The sequence below is a fragment of the Ips typographus genome, linkage group LG5 (assembly GCF_016097725.1).
Source record: "Ips typographus isolate SLU linkage group LG5, UJ_Ityp_2.0, whole genome shotgun sequence".
NCBI classification, from domain to species: Eukaryota; Metazoa; Arthropoda; class Insecta; order Coleoptera; family Curculionidae; genus Ips; species Ips typographus.
Genome location: NC_138426.1, coordinates 13,587,514 through 13,604,326, shown reverse-complemented (window position 1 = coordinate 13,604,326; position 16,813 = coordinate 13,587,514). Strand labels below are relative to the sequence as shown.

General features: G+C 33.7%; 2 protein-coding genes across 10 annotated transcripts in view; one reads left to right on the top strand and one right to left on the bottom strand.

The window, feature by feature from the left end:
- Positions 1-196: 196 nt before the first annotated feature.
- The window catches only part of LOC145729533 (inactive dipeptidyl peptidase 10), a 30,740-nt gene continuing 14,123 nt past the window's right edge, over positions 197-16,813 (bottom strand). For 2 of the 4 annotated variants that reach the window (XM_081980338.1, XM_081980336.1), the window contains exons 2-11: positions 5,818-6,031; positions 5,665-5,759; positions 5,485-5,612; positions 5,053-5,434; positions 3,285-3,512; positions 3,003-3,229; positions 2,489-2,953; positions 2,081-2,436; positions 1,823-2,028; positions 197-1,723 (exon numbers count right to left, since the gene is read on the bottom strand). In XM_081980338.1, the coding sequence (XP_081836464.1) occupies positions 1,589-1,723; positions 1,823-2,028; positions 2,081-2,436; positions 2,489-2,953; positions 3,003-3,229; positions 3,285-3,512; positions 5,053-5,434; positions 5,485-5,612; positions 5,665-5,759; positions 5,818-6,031 (2,436 nt within the window). In that variant the 3' untranslated portion in view covers positions 197-1,588. Of the gene's footprint in view, positions 1,724-1,822; positions 2,029-2,080; positions 2,437-2,488; positions 2,954-3,002; positions 3,230-3,284; positions 3,513-5,052; positions 5,435-5,484; positions 5,613-5,664; positions 5,760-5,817; positions 6,032-6,527; positions 7,291-11,280; positions 11,527-16,813 lie in introns of those variants that run through there. The other 2 variants (XM_081980339.1, XM_081980335.1) reach the window with 2 other exon arrangements.
- Positions 8,481-16,813, top strand: part of AGO2 (Argonaute 2) — a 37,316-nt gene continuing 28,983 nt past the window's right edge. For 5 of the 6 annotated variants that reach the window (XM_081980333.1, XM_081980328.1, XM_081980331.1 and 2 more), the window contains exon 1: positions 9,151-9,214. In XM_081980333.1, the coding sequence (XP_081836459.1) occupies positions 9,166-9,214 (49 nt within the window). In that variant the 5' untranslated portion in view covers positions 9,151-9,165. Of the gene's footprint in view, positions 8,503-9,150; positions 9,215-16,813 lie in introns of those variants that run through there. The other variant, XM_081980330.1, reaches the window with a different exon arrangement.

Genomic DNA, 16,813 nt, shown 5'->3' with positions numbered 1-16,813 from the left:
GAATAACTTTATTCTAAGGATATGGAAACCGTGAAATCACACGTCAATTCCGTCATTTCTATAGAAATTATCCTAAGAATAAATTTATTTGGAGGTGAAAGTACCGGCTCTTAATAGTATATTTAATAAGTTTTTGATATATGGAAGAAAGGCACTGATATTATATGAACAAAAATAGAAGTACAAAACAAAACAGTTATTTCATACAAATAAGCCATTTATTATTAACATCTAAACAATGAATGTACGTTTTACATACCAAATTGCGACTATTTTTATTAGTTCAGTATACATAACAATTAAATTTGTAAATATATCATTACAACATTTTTCAAATACATATTCTGACTTTTGTCGCTAAACAAACAAAAATAGTGATAAAAAACAGCCATTATGTTGGTCGACGTTTCGTTTATCTGTAACTCATCATCAACTGCTAAAACCACATTTCTATTTTCACCAAAAAAGTACTTAAATTTATAAGTTAACACTTTGATTACATCCATAAAGCTATACGAATAGGCACACATACGGTATCAAGATATTTTGTTATTTATGTAACCGTTAATTGTCATCTAATATCCTAAGGTTAGGTTAGACGAGTTTAAGTGTTTCTCATCACAGTCTAAACTGTTTGGTATTCGAGCTCGCTTTAAAACCTAAAAGTATGTTTAAATCCGTTCAATGTAGAGTTTTCTTGGAATTAGAAATATGTTTGCCCACGTATGGCGAAAATCAAAGTAAAATATGATGACGTAAAAATATAATTAATTTTCTCCCTGTTAATTTTGCTAATTGTTACGTCATCCTATTTTACTTGTAAACTTATTTTTTGTAGGCCAAATTTTTAGGTTTATTTGTTTTATAAACTTTTCCAGGTAGTTTTTCAATTAGTCTTACATTCAACCAGGAAAAACAAAATAATGTTAACTATTTTAATCTGTAGGAATATAGACACCGAACAACATCCAAGTTAATCTAAAAAAGACAACAGCTGCAAATTTTTCTGACTTATTCCAAAAATAAGTGGTATCTAAGTTTAAGTACCTGATAATTGGTTTAACCGATTAGATTTGTCGGAATTTTCATAGAACATTTGTTACAATTTGTACATTAACGGTGTAATATTCATAGTGCTTAATAAAGTCGATAACATCTTACTTTGAGTAACTTAAAAATTCCATTAAAAACGTCAACTTTTTACTGTTTAATTTTATCTAAATTAACTGGAGTTTTATGACTTTTTGCAAAGTTTTAACCCCTTTATTATCCAGGGCCATTAAATTTAACATACAAAAGTCAGATGGCCACAACAGCTAGGGGCATGCAAAAATACGTCTACCAACATACAAAAACAAAACTAAATTGTATCACATTCAATATAAGGACTAACGTACGTCATATTAGGCGGTATAACAGTTAATAAATTCTAATATTCAAACTTATATGTATGGTGACTCAATATCAAAAATATTTATATTGCATTATATTGGCATATTTTACTTTAGACTCTTTGGTGTGTAACACTTTTTGGAAGAGCTCAATGCACAAAAGGAATCTTGACAGAAGCGGAACTATAGGCTAAGTATTATATAAAAAATCCTGTATCTTCTATCCATTTATCGACAACTGGTCCGAAGGAATCGTTGAAAAACTGGTCGATTTCTTTGTACATGTGAAGTTGGGCTTTTTGGCCAAAATTGAAGGACTCATCAGGATAAGCCTGGAAATCAGTCAGTTACAGAAGAAAACTGTTCAATAATAAAACAACCTGGTCAAGAAGAGTTTCAGTTCCTGACCAGAATTAAACAAAATACTGTACCAGTTGTTGGAAGATAATATTCTGTTCGATCAAAGTCTTGGCAAGCATTACAGAATGTTGAGATGTAATCCTAGTATCGGCCGTTCCATAGATCAAAAAAAAGTTTCTGTTGTTCATGTTGGCAGCCTTTAAAGTTAAATCAGCGTTGTCGTATTCTAGAGGGTGTTTTGAAGGAAGTCCCAGATACTTTTCGGCATAAAATGAGTCTGTAGGCAGCACAATTTGTACAAAAAACTTTCAAATTTAACGGACACTTACTATAGTATCTCCAATTCGTTATAGGGGATACACTGACAGAACAGTTGATCACCTGGTGCAGGTCTTGGAGTAGCATCATGGCAGAAACGTAACCACCATAACCTTTCCCCACCACGCAGATTTTTTCCCTGTCAATATACTTGAACGTATCCCTAAGGTAAGTGAGTACAGCCAGTTGATCCTGCACCTCAATTAGACCGATCCTTCTTTGTATCTCCCTTCTCATTCTTACACCTTGGAAACCTGATCCTCTGGCATCTATGGTGGCTACTATGTAGTTTCGAGTGCTTGCCAAATACCAAGGCCAAGATACTTCCCATTTAGAGGAAACGGTTTGGGAGGATGGTGAGGCGTCACTAGAAACACTAATCATCAAGCTTCAGTTGATTGAAAAGCACTGACACTTACACTAATAGAATTAAGGGAAAAGTCACATCCTCATACTCTCTCAATACCGCAGGTAAATACAATCTTACTTGGGCTTTATACCCAAACTCAATTTCAACTGAAATGCTTTTTTCCTGAGGCTTTGAGTATTTCCTTAAACGTCTCCGAAGTTTTGGACTGCCGTCCAAAATCGTGAGTCGAACGTACGGAAAAGTTTTGGCTAAAACTACGATTGGTACTTCTGGTCCCAAACATTCCTGAACAAAATAGCTGGAATTGTTGCTGAATACGATTTGATTGTAGTCGCATCGATAAGTGGCCCACATCGTTTCGGTCAAAATTGTTTCGTTGAATTCTGGGGAGGTAATGTTCAAAAGTTCTTCAGATAAACAGGTCAGACAGTCCCAGTAAGGTTGGGAATTTCTGTCTGTAATTTTTATTAAATGTCTAGAACCTGGGTTTTGTTCGATGGTTCCTATTGCATATCTGAAAACCAATATAAAAGCATGATGAATGTAAACCAACAATAACTTACATATACGAATTTTCTTCGTCCCAGGCTAAAATCCTTATAATCTCAAAAGCGCCATGAGTAATGGGTCGTACTCTACCTTTATAAATTTCACAAACATGCATGTAATGTCCATTCCCTTCGTCTTTAACAGGTAACCTAACCAGTGCTTTAGTACCATTCTCATTGAACATTGGATGGAAAACTGGTTCAGTCCACCCAATATGTTCGTGCTCCTTTTCCACATGAAACTATAAGAAATTTCATTCAAAATTCAAAACTTGTGAATTTATGTAACCGACTAACATCTGTGCAATTGTAGTTATCACGATTACTGCAACTAACTAGCACAAAAGTGTTGTGATCCCTATTGAGCCATATAATACTGACGCTGTTTTCTCCATGGAATTTTGCACTAGTGATGTAACTGCCAGGTTCCACACTGTTAGTAGGTTTCAGTTCAAAAGGGAACAAATACTTAGGGGTGCTTAAATTTACTATCCAGGCCGTTGCTATTGGGTTAGGAGTCTCAACCTGCAAGCAAGAATTGTATTTTGTGTTAAAATTGATTTACTGCAAACTGTTAAAATAATCAATTTTACAGAACATACTACATAAACATTATGTCATCTAATGACAATTTAAGATACTCAGGTTAAGGAAGATAGACGGTAATTATTATTCGAGTGTGCTTATGTCTTTCCATTGTTTTATGTCAGTAAAATAAAGTTGTATAAAATCTAATAAAAGTATCTTCAATCTCTTTGACTAGTTCATAAAGGGATAAAGGAAGCTGTAGAAATTAACAGGTTATGGGCCCAGTCCAGGAAAACTGGAAAAGTAAGCAGTAATTATCCTGTTGTGAAACGTATTTTGAAAACATGAAGGATAAGACAAATTATGGCGACAATCCCTAGTAATTTAATTGTAAAGCCATTTGATGGAAACAGTTTCTCAAATTGGGAGTTTCGAGTAAGATTGTGTCTTGAGCAACAAGATGTTTTGGAAATGTTGGAGAAAGATCCTTCGGAATCAACAGCCACAAATGAACTTGCAGTTTTTAATAAAAACGATATAAAAGCTCGGAATTTAATCGTTCAGTTATTGGCTGATAATGTTCTTGAAATGGTAAAAACCAAAACTACAGCTAAAGAAATCATGAATGAGTTGAAAGGTACTTTTCAAAAGCAAGGAATAGCAAACCAGGTACATTTGCAGAAGAAATTAAGAAACATGAAATACTTTGGAAAAGGAAAACTAAGTGAATTTCTGTTTGAATTTGAGAAAACAGTCTCAGAGTTAAAAAACTGTGGTGGAAACATAAATGACACAGAGATAGTTACACAGTTATTGTCTGCAATGCCAGAGAACTATCAAGTAGTTACCACTGCAATTGATATTATTTTTTGTCAAGGTGAAAGTAACATCTCTCTTGACTTTGTAAAAAACAAATTACTTATGGAGGAATCAAGACAAGAAAAGGTAAAAGAGGAGAATGTAGACACATCACAGCCACATGCTTTTTATGGTAGAGGAGATGAAGAAAGAAAACATTTTGGAAAAGGATATAGACATCCAGAAAGTCAGCCAATAAACAAACGACCATCAACTACAAATCGTTATGCATTTCCTGATTATAGAAGCGGTGCGACCTCAAGTGAAAATTTTCCATACAAGTGTCATTATTGTGGTATAAGGGGACACAAAAAATCAAAATGCAGGAAAATGAAATTCAAACAAGGAAAATGTAATATTGCAGAGGAAGAAGAAGTAGCTTTTTGCAGTTTTAATGAAAATAGTGAAGCAATGACAAGTGGAACTAGTAATGAGATACAATTTATTGTGGACAGTGGAGCAACTCATCATTTAAATCAAATCAAGGACAGTATTTAACCCAAGTGAAAAATATTGACATTAAAATATAGTTATAAAATATATATAGGTATATATGTATAAAATCTAATAAAAGTATCTTCAATCTCTTTGACCAGTTCATAAAGGGATAAAGGAAGCTCTAGAAATTAACACAAACTTTCACATGAACACTCATATAACATATTTGAAAATAACTTACTCTGGGGTAGCGAAAACTCCTAACTTCCGGATAAATTGCATCCACACTTTTGCTGTTATACCACGGGTAGGAATACTCTCCAACACTAGTATCGTTGAAACTGAGAAACATCAAATAAACTCCATCTCTTGAAAACCATACAGTGTGGGAGGTTTTCAAAATTTCAGTTTCGTACAGCCAATCAGGAACTCCGTTGAATATTTTTTGGCTCGTTTCACCAGTATTGGTTATCCTGCACACTAAGTCCTTTTCCACTTTCGGTTTGTAGTAAATGTCGTTTTTGTGTACGAAAGCTATTGCAGTACCATCGTGTGACCATGTAGCGTATTGGAGATGGGGTGCTGTTTCATCAAGTTCTTTTGGTGATAGTGGTTTACGTATCCTGGATTGTTTGATTGGATAAACGTATTTCAAATTGCTATTATTACTCACCCTGTAGCTAAATCGTAAATGTGATATTTGGCTAATGTAGTGTGTTCGTAAATCTTAACCAGATCGCTTATGAGTAACACATACTTTAAATCGCTGGAAAACTTAAAGTCCACAACTTCGTATTGTCTCTGCAAATGCACTTATTGTCAAAGGTGTCTAATAAGGAAATTTAACACTTACCAGAGTAATATTCGTCAAAATTACATATGTAGTCAGGTTTTCTGCATTGTATAATGATATTCCGCCGTGCGAGTCTTTAAAAATAAATTCGTTATCTGAAAACAAGAAATTAGTTTAAAAAAAACAAATCACATTAATAAACACAAAATTTACCTGATATCCATGTTCCATTAAACCTAGACGCGGGAGGCAACTTCAAAAATATGTCCTCCAAACTGGGTTTTACCCCTTTTATCCTCGGAGACTCCTCGGGGGGCGAGACTAGGATAATACTAAAAACGATCAGTCCCAGGACAGCCGCTATAACCAGTAGTGCGATAAATATACCGCGCCAGTTTCGTTCACTGGGAGAGTTTACGACCAATTCCTGCAAAAAAATGATTTACTCAGAGAGAAAAACAAACAAAAGGAATATATTAAGTTTTCTGTGGTTTCACAATAGAATTAATAGACTAGCTATGCAAAAATAGAGGCATAAATGGAGTTGTTTGAAAATTCCTAACCCTAATCTGTCTGTTTCAGAGGAAGACTTCATATGTTTGAATCACATTTTTAGTTAAAAAAACAGATGAATAGTTAAATACTTTTTACTTTAACAAACAGTGTTTGCAATTTAGGCACATACTGCACACGTGAACATAACGTCATTGACGTACTGCGATGTTAATTCACGGACACCTTTAACCTTAGTTATTTCAGTAAAAATAGCTTCTCATGCCAAAACAGTCTATTATTAACCAAAAATTCACTGGTAAATAGGTCATAGTCATTTATCATGCAGCGAGTTGTTATTTGACTTGTTTTTCCTCACTTTTTTCAATCACCCTTTATTTGTACTCAGGGCTGATTTTAACAGAACTTACCTCAACATAAGGGTAGGGCCCTCCACCAATTTTTACACTGTTGGGGCTTTTAATGCTGCCCCTTTTATCAGAGGATTTTCTGAACTTACTGTCGGGACCCACAAGTTTTCGGGTGAAAAAACTCAACTCAAATTTGTTGTGTTTGATATCGGGCATTTTCACCCCCCTAACCACTTACTACGTTATTTTGGCACTTTATTTAATGGTTTGTTGTTGTTAATGTTTGACTCAAAAAACACAGAACAATTTTGTGTACAAATTGACACACAGACCACTAATTGGACACTATACAGGTTTTCAGCACTTAACAGTCTTGAAAACAAGTTTACATATCGACGTAAACAAATCGAGAGCTGGCAATACGATGGAGAAACACCCAAACTGAAGCTTCAGGAAAAAGCCAATAGAAGTCCGTTTCACGCAGACGAATTCATTCACGTTTCCAGGGGGATGATGTGCGCTGGAAGCTTTCCATCGTTTCTCCTGGATCCGAAATTGATTGTTCCGGTATTTTCTTCATTGGATCTTTATGGTTTGGGCATCTTATAGAGTGGAACATCGTGTTAAAGTTTATAGGTCACCTTTGATAGTGCGAGAGATTGATTTGGGCTCTTTATGGGGGGTGGTTTTCAGGGGTTGTTGTTTTACTACATTAGCATAGGATGATTCTATAGTGCTTTTGTTGGTCATATAATGGATTAGAGTGTTATGATTTACGGGAAGGTGGTTTTTGTTCTTGATATATTTTGCTAAAAGCACATTTTGATACTCATTTTATCGGATATGTCAAATAAAGCATTCAATATTTTTTCGCGCTTAAGTCTGGGGTTATATTATAATTGCCAAATTAAGACAATTTTAATAAATGTATTAAAAAAAAACATCCTCCAATAGGAAAATATAGTAAATCATAGGAAAAATACAGAAAAACATACACAAACTGAAAACGGAAAAAATATACTTAACGGCTTAAGTTAAGCTAAATCTGTGCTATCAGCGCTTAACTTCATAATTTATTATTTAACAGTTGACCTTTAGAACGGAGGGTATATCTAGGGTGCCATGTAAAACACCCTCTCGCGGAGAAAAAACGTAGGTAATTGCATGCGCGGGAGAAAGACAGACAACGAAAAAAATATCAAGTAGGCCATATTTTTAGCGCGCTATTGCCAAACGCCGTAAGTAAGTTTGTCGAGGGTATTGTATACTTACGGCGTTTGGCAACAGCGCGCTAAAAATATGGCCTACTTGATATTTTTTTCGTTATCTGTCTTTCTCCCGCGCATGCAATTACCTACATTTCTCTGTCCGTTACACGGTTTTAATTTGGTCGCTTTTGGATTTACCACACCTGTATACAAACATATGCAGATGCAGTAAAAAATATGTTTTTTTTAATTGTTTTGTGTAGTTGATTGCAAGTTGTGACTGAAAAATCAAAAAAAAGGTTCATTCCTAATCCAGATATGTATAGATAGAGCTTTTTTATACACAATCAAAATTAAACAAATTGGTTAAAACAATTGTCCTGGAAAGTACAACAAACTAGTTTAAACACTGTTCAATGTAAGAAAATCTGTAAATCCTTGAAACTAGGTAAGCAAAACTGGTAAATGGTTCTTATGTTATTACCAAGAACATTGACAAGCACCTTCTAAACTTTCTAGTATAGTAGGCGGTGACTTGCCACACGAAAAACTTGGCGGCTCGCTCAAACGCTGCGTTGTCAGATTTACTCATTGCCTAGCAACGTCGCAATTGAAGTTGAAAGATGCAATAATTTTGACAGTTGACATTGGTTTTGAAGGTTTTGTGTGTTATGTGTGGTTGTGTTTAGTTATTCAAATTTAAGAAAAACCATTGTCTTTCCCCTATATTCTACAACTAGTCCGTGTAACCTAACCAGGCCGTAAAATTAACGCAAGAAAGAACCAGGATTTCGGATTCATGTTTAACCAAATAAGAAGCAAGTAGGGTAAGTTTTTTTGAAAGATACAACTGGCTTTTAGTACAGCATTTTTTTAGTACAAACTTAAGCCTGATTTATAAAACAAAATTTAACATTAACTGTAAATTTAGCTGTAACTGCTGACCTTGGTTTTACATAAAATTCTAAATTTTCTTACAGCTAATACTAAAGTTAAATCTCCAAAACTTCCTCATAAGATTGAATTTTTGCTTTTTTTATGAAATTCCTAAACAGAATCATGTTGTTACTAGATATATTTTAAGGATAAGCCATTCAGAATTTGTCCTGTGGTTCAACTATGTCTATTATTTTGAGATAATAAAACTGATGAAAGAGCCAATCCTGAATGCAGAATGCTCTATAGCAGTGAATTATTAGCGTTTTAACTGTGTTTCTAAATTTACAAATATGAAATTGGTGGGTTATGGTGCAAAAATAGTTTGCTCGGTTGACACAAGATGGCACTGAGATAGTTTTTGTGTTTCACTTTTTTAACCCGCATTTCTTAACCTTATTGTGTGTTTTGTTTTGTGGTAGTTGACGTTTAGACGGTTCGGAAAGGTCATTCGCGTGTTCATGCCGGTATTTCACAATTTTTCAAGTAGTTTTGAATGTTGTAACTTGTTGAACAGTGCCAATTTGTAGAGAATAGTTTACTTATCCGTGAAAATGTCTCGACGTAACGACCGAAAACCTTTGCGTACGAATCCAGTGCAGGGTAAGTTTGTATGTCACTTAAAAATGTGTTATATGTTACAATGTTGCCATTTCAACGAAAATTGGACAACCCTTTCCTAACCTAACATTATGAATAATATGACACTATCACCTTATATTTATAAAACCAGTGCTAAATTCCTCACCAAAATCAACGTACAACGGAGAAATGACAGCTGGCATGTCCGATACTTGTTTCAAAACTGACCACCAGATGGAGTATGTCTTATCTTGAAACGCCAATAGGACACATGAATACATTAAACAAATATGGTTGCTGTTATTTTAAATGCGTTAAAACAGAAGTATAATCCATTCAATTAGATGCAAATTTCCAAATTTCTATTTGAATAAATTTAGCTGCAATGAATTCCGACTGGAAAACTGTTTAACCGTTCGTTGCACAAAAAAAGTTCACTCTAATTGACTATTTAAACTTCAATTATACAATTTACACAGCTGAAACAACCCAAAATTATTAAATTACGCTCAAAATAAACGCTTTTTGTTCAAAAATGGTGCTATAAAGTGGCTCTCTTATATAACAAATTTCAGTTTATCACTCAAACAAAATTTTGATTTTATATTTTTAGTGCAAACTTCGTAGGTCATCCAATCAAGGTGAATAGTTCAAACTTGTAATAAAAGTAGATGCAAGTTGTATACCATATTCTTTATGCTTTGCATGATCAATTTACTGTTCCACTTCAATTTTCTTAATGGCATACATGGTGAATGTAACTTACGTACACTTCGATTTTCTCATAAAATTGTTAATAAATTTATTACTTAAAATTGAGAGGTCACAGTTATTAAGTAAACACTTTGTATTGACTTGATTCTGTAATAATTATAATTAGGTAAAGTTATCATTCAAAATTGTACTGTATATTATGGTGAAGGCAACTTGTTCAGAGCAAGTTAAATTGCCCTTTTTAGAACTTTTCAAAAGAGCGACAAATACCACACCACCACACTTTTATTACTAAATAAAGCCCCTAAAAGGACAGCTCTCATTTATCATTCCGATAACCAACTCAGTATAATTAAAATTCGGACTGAAATATTAACCTGACTGTCCGAAAAAGGAATTTCATTAAGACCAGCGCCCGAAAGCTAAATTACGTTAAAAGCAGAAAAAATCCTTAGAAACAGAGAAAACGCCAGACAATTGCTGGCAATAATATTACCACCCAACGTTTAGAGCCCCATTTTCCTTGGTGGACTCCTCATTAACTAGTTCTCGCTGTGCCATTTTAAACCGTTAATTCTTAATTCAGTTAAGCAAAACGCTAAAAAGTGCAATATGCTGTTTTTTTTTTAACAAAACGTTCTGGAACTTGGCCAAGGGTTGCACAAATCCAAAAAGCTCACAGACAAGTTGGTTATGGATGGACGTCCTGGATTGGAAAAGTTTGAGCCGAAAAAGTGCATTAGTACCGAGAAATCGTTTGGAAAAACACTTTAACGGAAGTCTAAAACTGTTTAGTGATGGTAGTCAACATTAAAAAATACCAAAAAAGACCGGTCTATTTAACGAGTTTAATTTTCCTAACCAACTGAACTTTTAGTGAAAAACACTGTGAACTAATTATAGCAGCAGATTGTGTGCAGTTGTCAGGTTTTACCGTAAACCCATTTTTCTGCAAAACAAGCAGTGTCTGGTCATTTATTAAATAACTTAAAATTATACATTCCAAGCGCAAACAATTTCTGTGCAAAGCAATTAAACTAAGTTAACTCAATTAATTTAGTACTAACAATGTGCACTAATTTTGTTCTCATGTGTAGTTTTATCATCCAAATAACTAATTAAATAAGGAACAATATAAAAGTAACCTGAGGTATAAAATAAGGCATCAAGTTTGTAAAAAATCAGAAACATCAGAACAGAAGAACTTTTGTTTAAGCCTCCAGATACAAAAGGTATTCTAAAAAGCTTAACATTTTTAGGTTATGGTCCGGAAAGTTACATCGAATGAGCTTAAAAAAACTCCCCTAAAAGCTTATTAAAAACCTTTCGAAAACAATGAACTTCCTATTCTACATATTATTGCGTTAAATTACCTCTTCCAGTTGAGTTTTCTTCGAGGCGCCATGGCTTCCGGTTCCGGAACTTTGCACCGTATTCATTGCAAAGTCTTGCTATTCATTAACGAAGTTTTCCTTCACTCTTTGTTCACTTAAATGTTTGATAGGTTCATTTGCTTAAAAGCCGCGAGAAAAGTTCAGCTAACTTGAACGAAAGTGGCTGGGTTTGTTCAGACAATAAAACTTCCGAAATGAGGTAAACAGTGTCAGGAAGAAGTTTTCTCACAATGAAAGTTTTCTGGAAATTATCGAATTTTTATGTAACTCTGCTACTTTCATGTGTTGTTTGCTCTAAGTTAAGTTAAGAAAAAGTTAACTTGAGTTCTTTGTACATACAGGGTGTCACAAAAAATTCACTTCTTTATTAGATGTGACCCCTCTTTATGTTCCTATTTCAACTCCCTATGCTCGTATGCGGTTGTTTTATTATCTTAACAGGATTAGTAGACTTTTTTTATTAGATTATACTTTCGTTCCAACTAATTTAAAGCAACAAAGCCTGCACGATCATTAAATTAACTGTACGCAAAGGTTTGTGTTATTTATTATAGGGTTGTCTTACCCTATTCGGTTAAAGAACTAAGCAAAAATCTGATGTGGATTCTTGAAATGGATTTTTTAGGTTTCCTAACACAAAAACCTTAATTTATCTTTTTTATATGTGGATTAGTCTGAAAAAATATGATTTTATGTTCAATAGAAAGATTAATGAAGAAAAAAATCAGAGAATAAACAGAATGGAACTGGATAATGTGTGCGTAAAATATAAAATACATATATTTTCAAACTACACCACTTTTTAAGCAATTTACAGTAAGTTCAAGTAGGAGCAGGGTGAACCAAAAAAAAAACACTAACCTGCACTAATTTAAAAATTCCTCTCCCTGATCACTTTAATATAGTTGTAAAACAATTTCACTTTTATGAATATGAATAATTTAATTAATGACCACGTCCTAACTGTGAAATATAAAAGCCGTCTTGGAAATTAATTTATTAAGAGAAACCTAGAAAAAAGCCCTTCCGGCAGGAAAAATGGCTGAATAACAGCAAAATTAGAAAAACGTTTCTTCCAAACTTCCATTAGAAACAGTTTTTTTAATTTTAACAGATTTCTATGAATAAATTTGTATAATGACAAATATTAACACTCTTAAAGTTGCACTAACACGACGAAGAAGTTGAAAACTGAAATCGCATTAGGAAATTGGCGCCTTATGATGCGGATTCGCGAACGCGCAATCACCAGGATATGTCTTCTTCAGAGTGCTGCAGCGTATACTGCGGTCTTGTCTGTAGAGAACAGCTGTAGGTGGACGACAAGGTAGGCGTGGTTTTTACCTGACAGTGCCAGAGATTGATGTCGGATGTATCGCATTTTTTTTTCATCGTTGATACGAGGAGGAACTACCCATTTTGCCAATTTGGCAAAAAATAACATTGATTTAGAGGGGTTCTAAACATCTGCTGGGAAATTATTTTTAAATTTGATTTACCCATTGGATAAATATTTATTTGGAAACTAGAATGGAAAAAGCACTGTACTGTAAACAAGAATGAATTTAGTTTTGCTCATCCTGGCCACCAAACCAAAATCACTGAATTGGATACTAAACCAGTGGAGCTGTAGTAATTCAGTTTTGTTATCAACATTTAGCATATTTCAGAATAGCTTGGAATATGCACATGGTAAATTGCTACCCCTGTTTTACAATGCAAAGTTTTATTGTTTTTTTTTTACTGTAAAAGTAGTTTCAGGAAAACACCTAAACTAGGTATATGTTTGTCGCAGAATTTTGAAATCATATTGTTTGTGTGATTTGTTTCAAACTAACTTTTTTAATAAATGTATTTTTCCTTTGAGCTGTAAAATACAAATTACTATTCAATTTCGAAAAGTCAATACAAAAATCAAAGCATTTCGTTTCGTAAAAGTGTACCTCTAGGGTTTAAACGTTTTGAAGTTCTAATTCAAATATTGTGAAAGTCGAAATTGCCTGGAAATATGGTGAAAACACCGGAAATTTTCAATTTCATTCAATTCATACTGTTTAACTAACCTAACTTTATCACAAACTTAAAATGAATTTGGTTACTTTTTGATTTTACTCTGCACTAAAACCAAACTAGGTTACAGTGCAGTTTAATCTCCACCAGGCATTTTTTCCTCTGATAACGCTGCGTTTGGTAATTTGCTGTCTGACAGCAAAGCAAAAAAGTTTTGAACACAATGATTTAGAATGCTTTCATGTCGGTTGGGATGCAACGTTCATCAATTAGCATCCAGCAGTCAATTTGAAAAAAAAATGGATCAATAAAATAACGCAAAAAATGTGGATTGTCAAAATAATGTATATTTACGACAGTCAAATTAATTTCTACTCGATGGAAATTCGAGCAAATTGAACATTAATCAAGTGTATTGAGCAAAAATTTATTTGATCCATTTATCACTTTTGTTATTCACATTTATTATAAACAGGAATGTTTATTTAACCATAAACCAGTTGAAATTGATCTAATTTTTTTTGACAACTGCTCGTTTACATTTATATTGTTGTATTGTATGTACAAATTTGCTAATAATTTATGCTTTTACGGGGCTTTTAATGTAGAAACAATGCACATTTGAATATTATTCAATTTTGTAGCTATTTACAATCAAGTGGATAAGTTGCTTGTTTGGTCAGATTCCAGCTAATCTATTTGGTATCTTTAACTAATCTTTCTCATAAAATAAACTTTGAACCTTTAATTTGCGAACAAAACCATGAATTCCGATCGAACAGATTTGGAAGACCCTCAAGTAAACCCTCTCACATTAACTGGAATTTAGGATTGCGGGAAACGCAGCGCTATGGAAAACACATTGCGATTTCCGTGGCCCTTTTTGGAGGCCCTAAAACCATAATCAATGTGGGTCTAAGCAATTTGACAAAACTTTTACACACACCTTAATAAATCAGTAGAAAGGTCAGATTTATTATATTAAAATTATGAAGATGATAATGCAGAAGGATTTTTTAAGCAATTCTGTAAAGCGATGAGGGATGGGAGTTTTCGAACAGTTTGTTATTGCATTTTATTTTTTAACGTTTTAGTACGTGCCGTCTCGACTTGTTTGAACTACTTGAAATTATTTGCTCTAACTGAAAACACGTTCAAGTTTATAACCCCAGAAACACTTAAACTGTAAGACATCATGCTGAAATTTATTGAAAAACACATTTCATTCTAAGTGTTCCCCTCATAGAGAAACTCCTGTCTTCTTTAACAACCAGGTCAACTTGAGGGCTCTTAGCAACCTTATTGTGGTCAAATCAGTAAAAGTATAATGAAAGTTTGAGATAATTAGGATGGAACTTTTGTTGTCCTTAATAATAGAGACCATTCTCACTCTAAAACTAAGAAAAGCATTTACTAAGACTATTTGTAAAATAAAGATAATAATGAAGGCATTACAGCATGGAACGTGTTTCACTTCGAGGTTACGAGACATGCAGAAGCAATTTCTCTGGATTGCAAATGCGAAATTCCTCGAGTCGTCTAAATGAAATTTCATATGTGGGAAAATGATTGATTTCCCTTTTTGGTTTGACGGATTGAAGCAAAAATTTACTTTTCTCCTAACCCAATATTGGTATAGTGCAGCTAGCTACGTTAATTACCCTTAACTACAGTGGCACAAGAGCTTGTTTTATAAATGAAATTTCTTGATTAACCTGTAAAATTATGTTTACTCTTCCTCCATAAAAAAGTGAACTAAATTATTCGTTACTCGGACTAATAGAGTATCGATTTATTTTAAAAATGCAAATCTTCTAGTGTCGTACAAATCTTCCCAAATTGCTCCATGTTCATTTTGTAGATCATTAGGAAATCTCTAGCTGTAATGCTTAGAGTGAGTCTAATTCGTTCAGACGTTAAGTCTTCTTTAGTTGCACTAATTAAAGTTTGAAAATCCACTGTTTTGTACAGCTAAATGAGAATTTTAAAGCTGTAAATACAAAGCAAAATTATTGTTGATGACGTGAGAGTAATGTTTTATTTAAGAGCAAAAAAGTTTTCAGAGAGCACGATGAGTTTTGTAGGAATAATTTATAGCAAACTGCGTTTTTGGGAACTAAAACATTCTCAGAATACAACTTTGATGTGAGAATTTACTAAGAAAGCTTGATTGGACGAATTAAGCGAAGCTGCTAGGTTTGCCAACGACAAATCGACTACGCTATGACCTCGATTTTGTTTTCTTAGAGAAGTTTATTGCGCTAATGCAAAGCAACATAAACCTCAATTTATTGCTATTGATTTATGTTTTAACTCAGGCAAACTGGCGGAAAATTCGTATCGCTGTTTGCATTTCCCACTAGCACAAGACAGAGATTCTCAAGGGATCAGCATTAAAATATTTTACGAAATGCAAGCAAAATGAGGGCAAGAATGCCAAAATAACAAAGAGTATTTTTGACCAGTATTTTGCTTTTTTTGTGCTTATTTCACTTAATTTCAGAAAACCTTATTAATTTACAGCAATCTAGAGTGGTATCAACTCAAACTCAATTTACATCCATATACCAGGTGTCCAAGAGCACCCTGGAAAAATGGTTTTGATTTTTCTGCGCCTGTACGGTTCATTTAATGGAAAAACGCTTTAGATAAAAGTTGTAGAGCACATTTTCGGATATCAATTTGTAATTTTTTCAATACCGTAGATTTGACGGGAGGACATGACATTTTGATGCGCGGGAGGAAGACAGAAAACGAAAAAAATATCAAGTAGGCCATATTCTTAGCACGCTGCTGCCAAACGCCGTAAGTATCCAATACCCTCGACAAACTTAGGGGTAGGCCATAATTTTGCATCAGTGTTGTCAAACTAACTTGTAATTATTTAGATAACTTTGTTATTAGAACATTCCATTTACTTTTATATAGGAATAATCCAACAACAAAATTTAAGTTTGTCGAGGGTATTGGATACTTACGGCGTTTGGCAACAGCGCGCTAAAAATATGGCCTACTTGATATTTTTTTCGTTTTCTGTCTTTCTCCCGCGCATGCAATTACCTACCTTTCTCTGTCTGTTACACGGTTTTCCTATGGTTGCTTTTGGATTTACCACACCTGTATGTCCAGGGTGCTCTTGGACACCTGGTATTTAAAAAACAATATAAATCTGGACAATTTTTGTAACATTAATTTAAGTTTAAGGACTTCATGAAGTAACTAGACATTTGTAGCAAATACTTTTTGTTAGTTAGTTAGTCACTTACTGCCTGGCAATATTGAAAACATAATTTTTAACAAACTTTTCCCATTAAAAGCCCTCACAACGATCCGCCGAGATATTGAATTTCAAAAAGTACCTAAAAAACCTCTCTAATACACCCCCATTCTTTCAATTTTTTTGAAAAGTGAAAAATTTTAAAGTGCTTTTTTTGTGCTTATTTCACCTAATTTAATGTTCTTTTGTATAAATATGCCCTTTGCTGTGCATTGGAACCCTTAT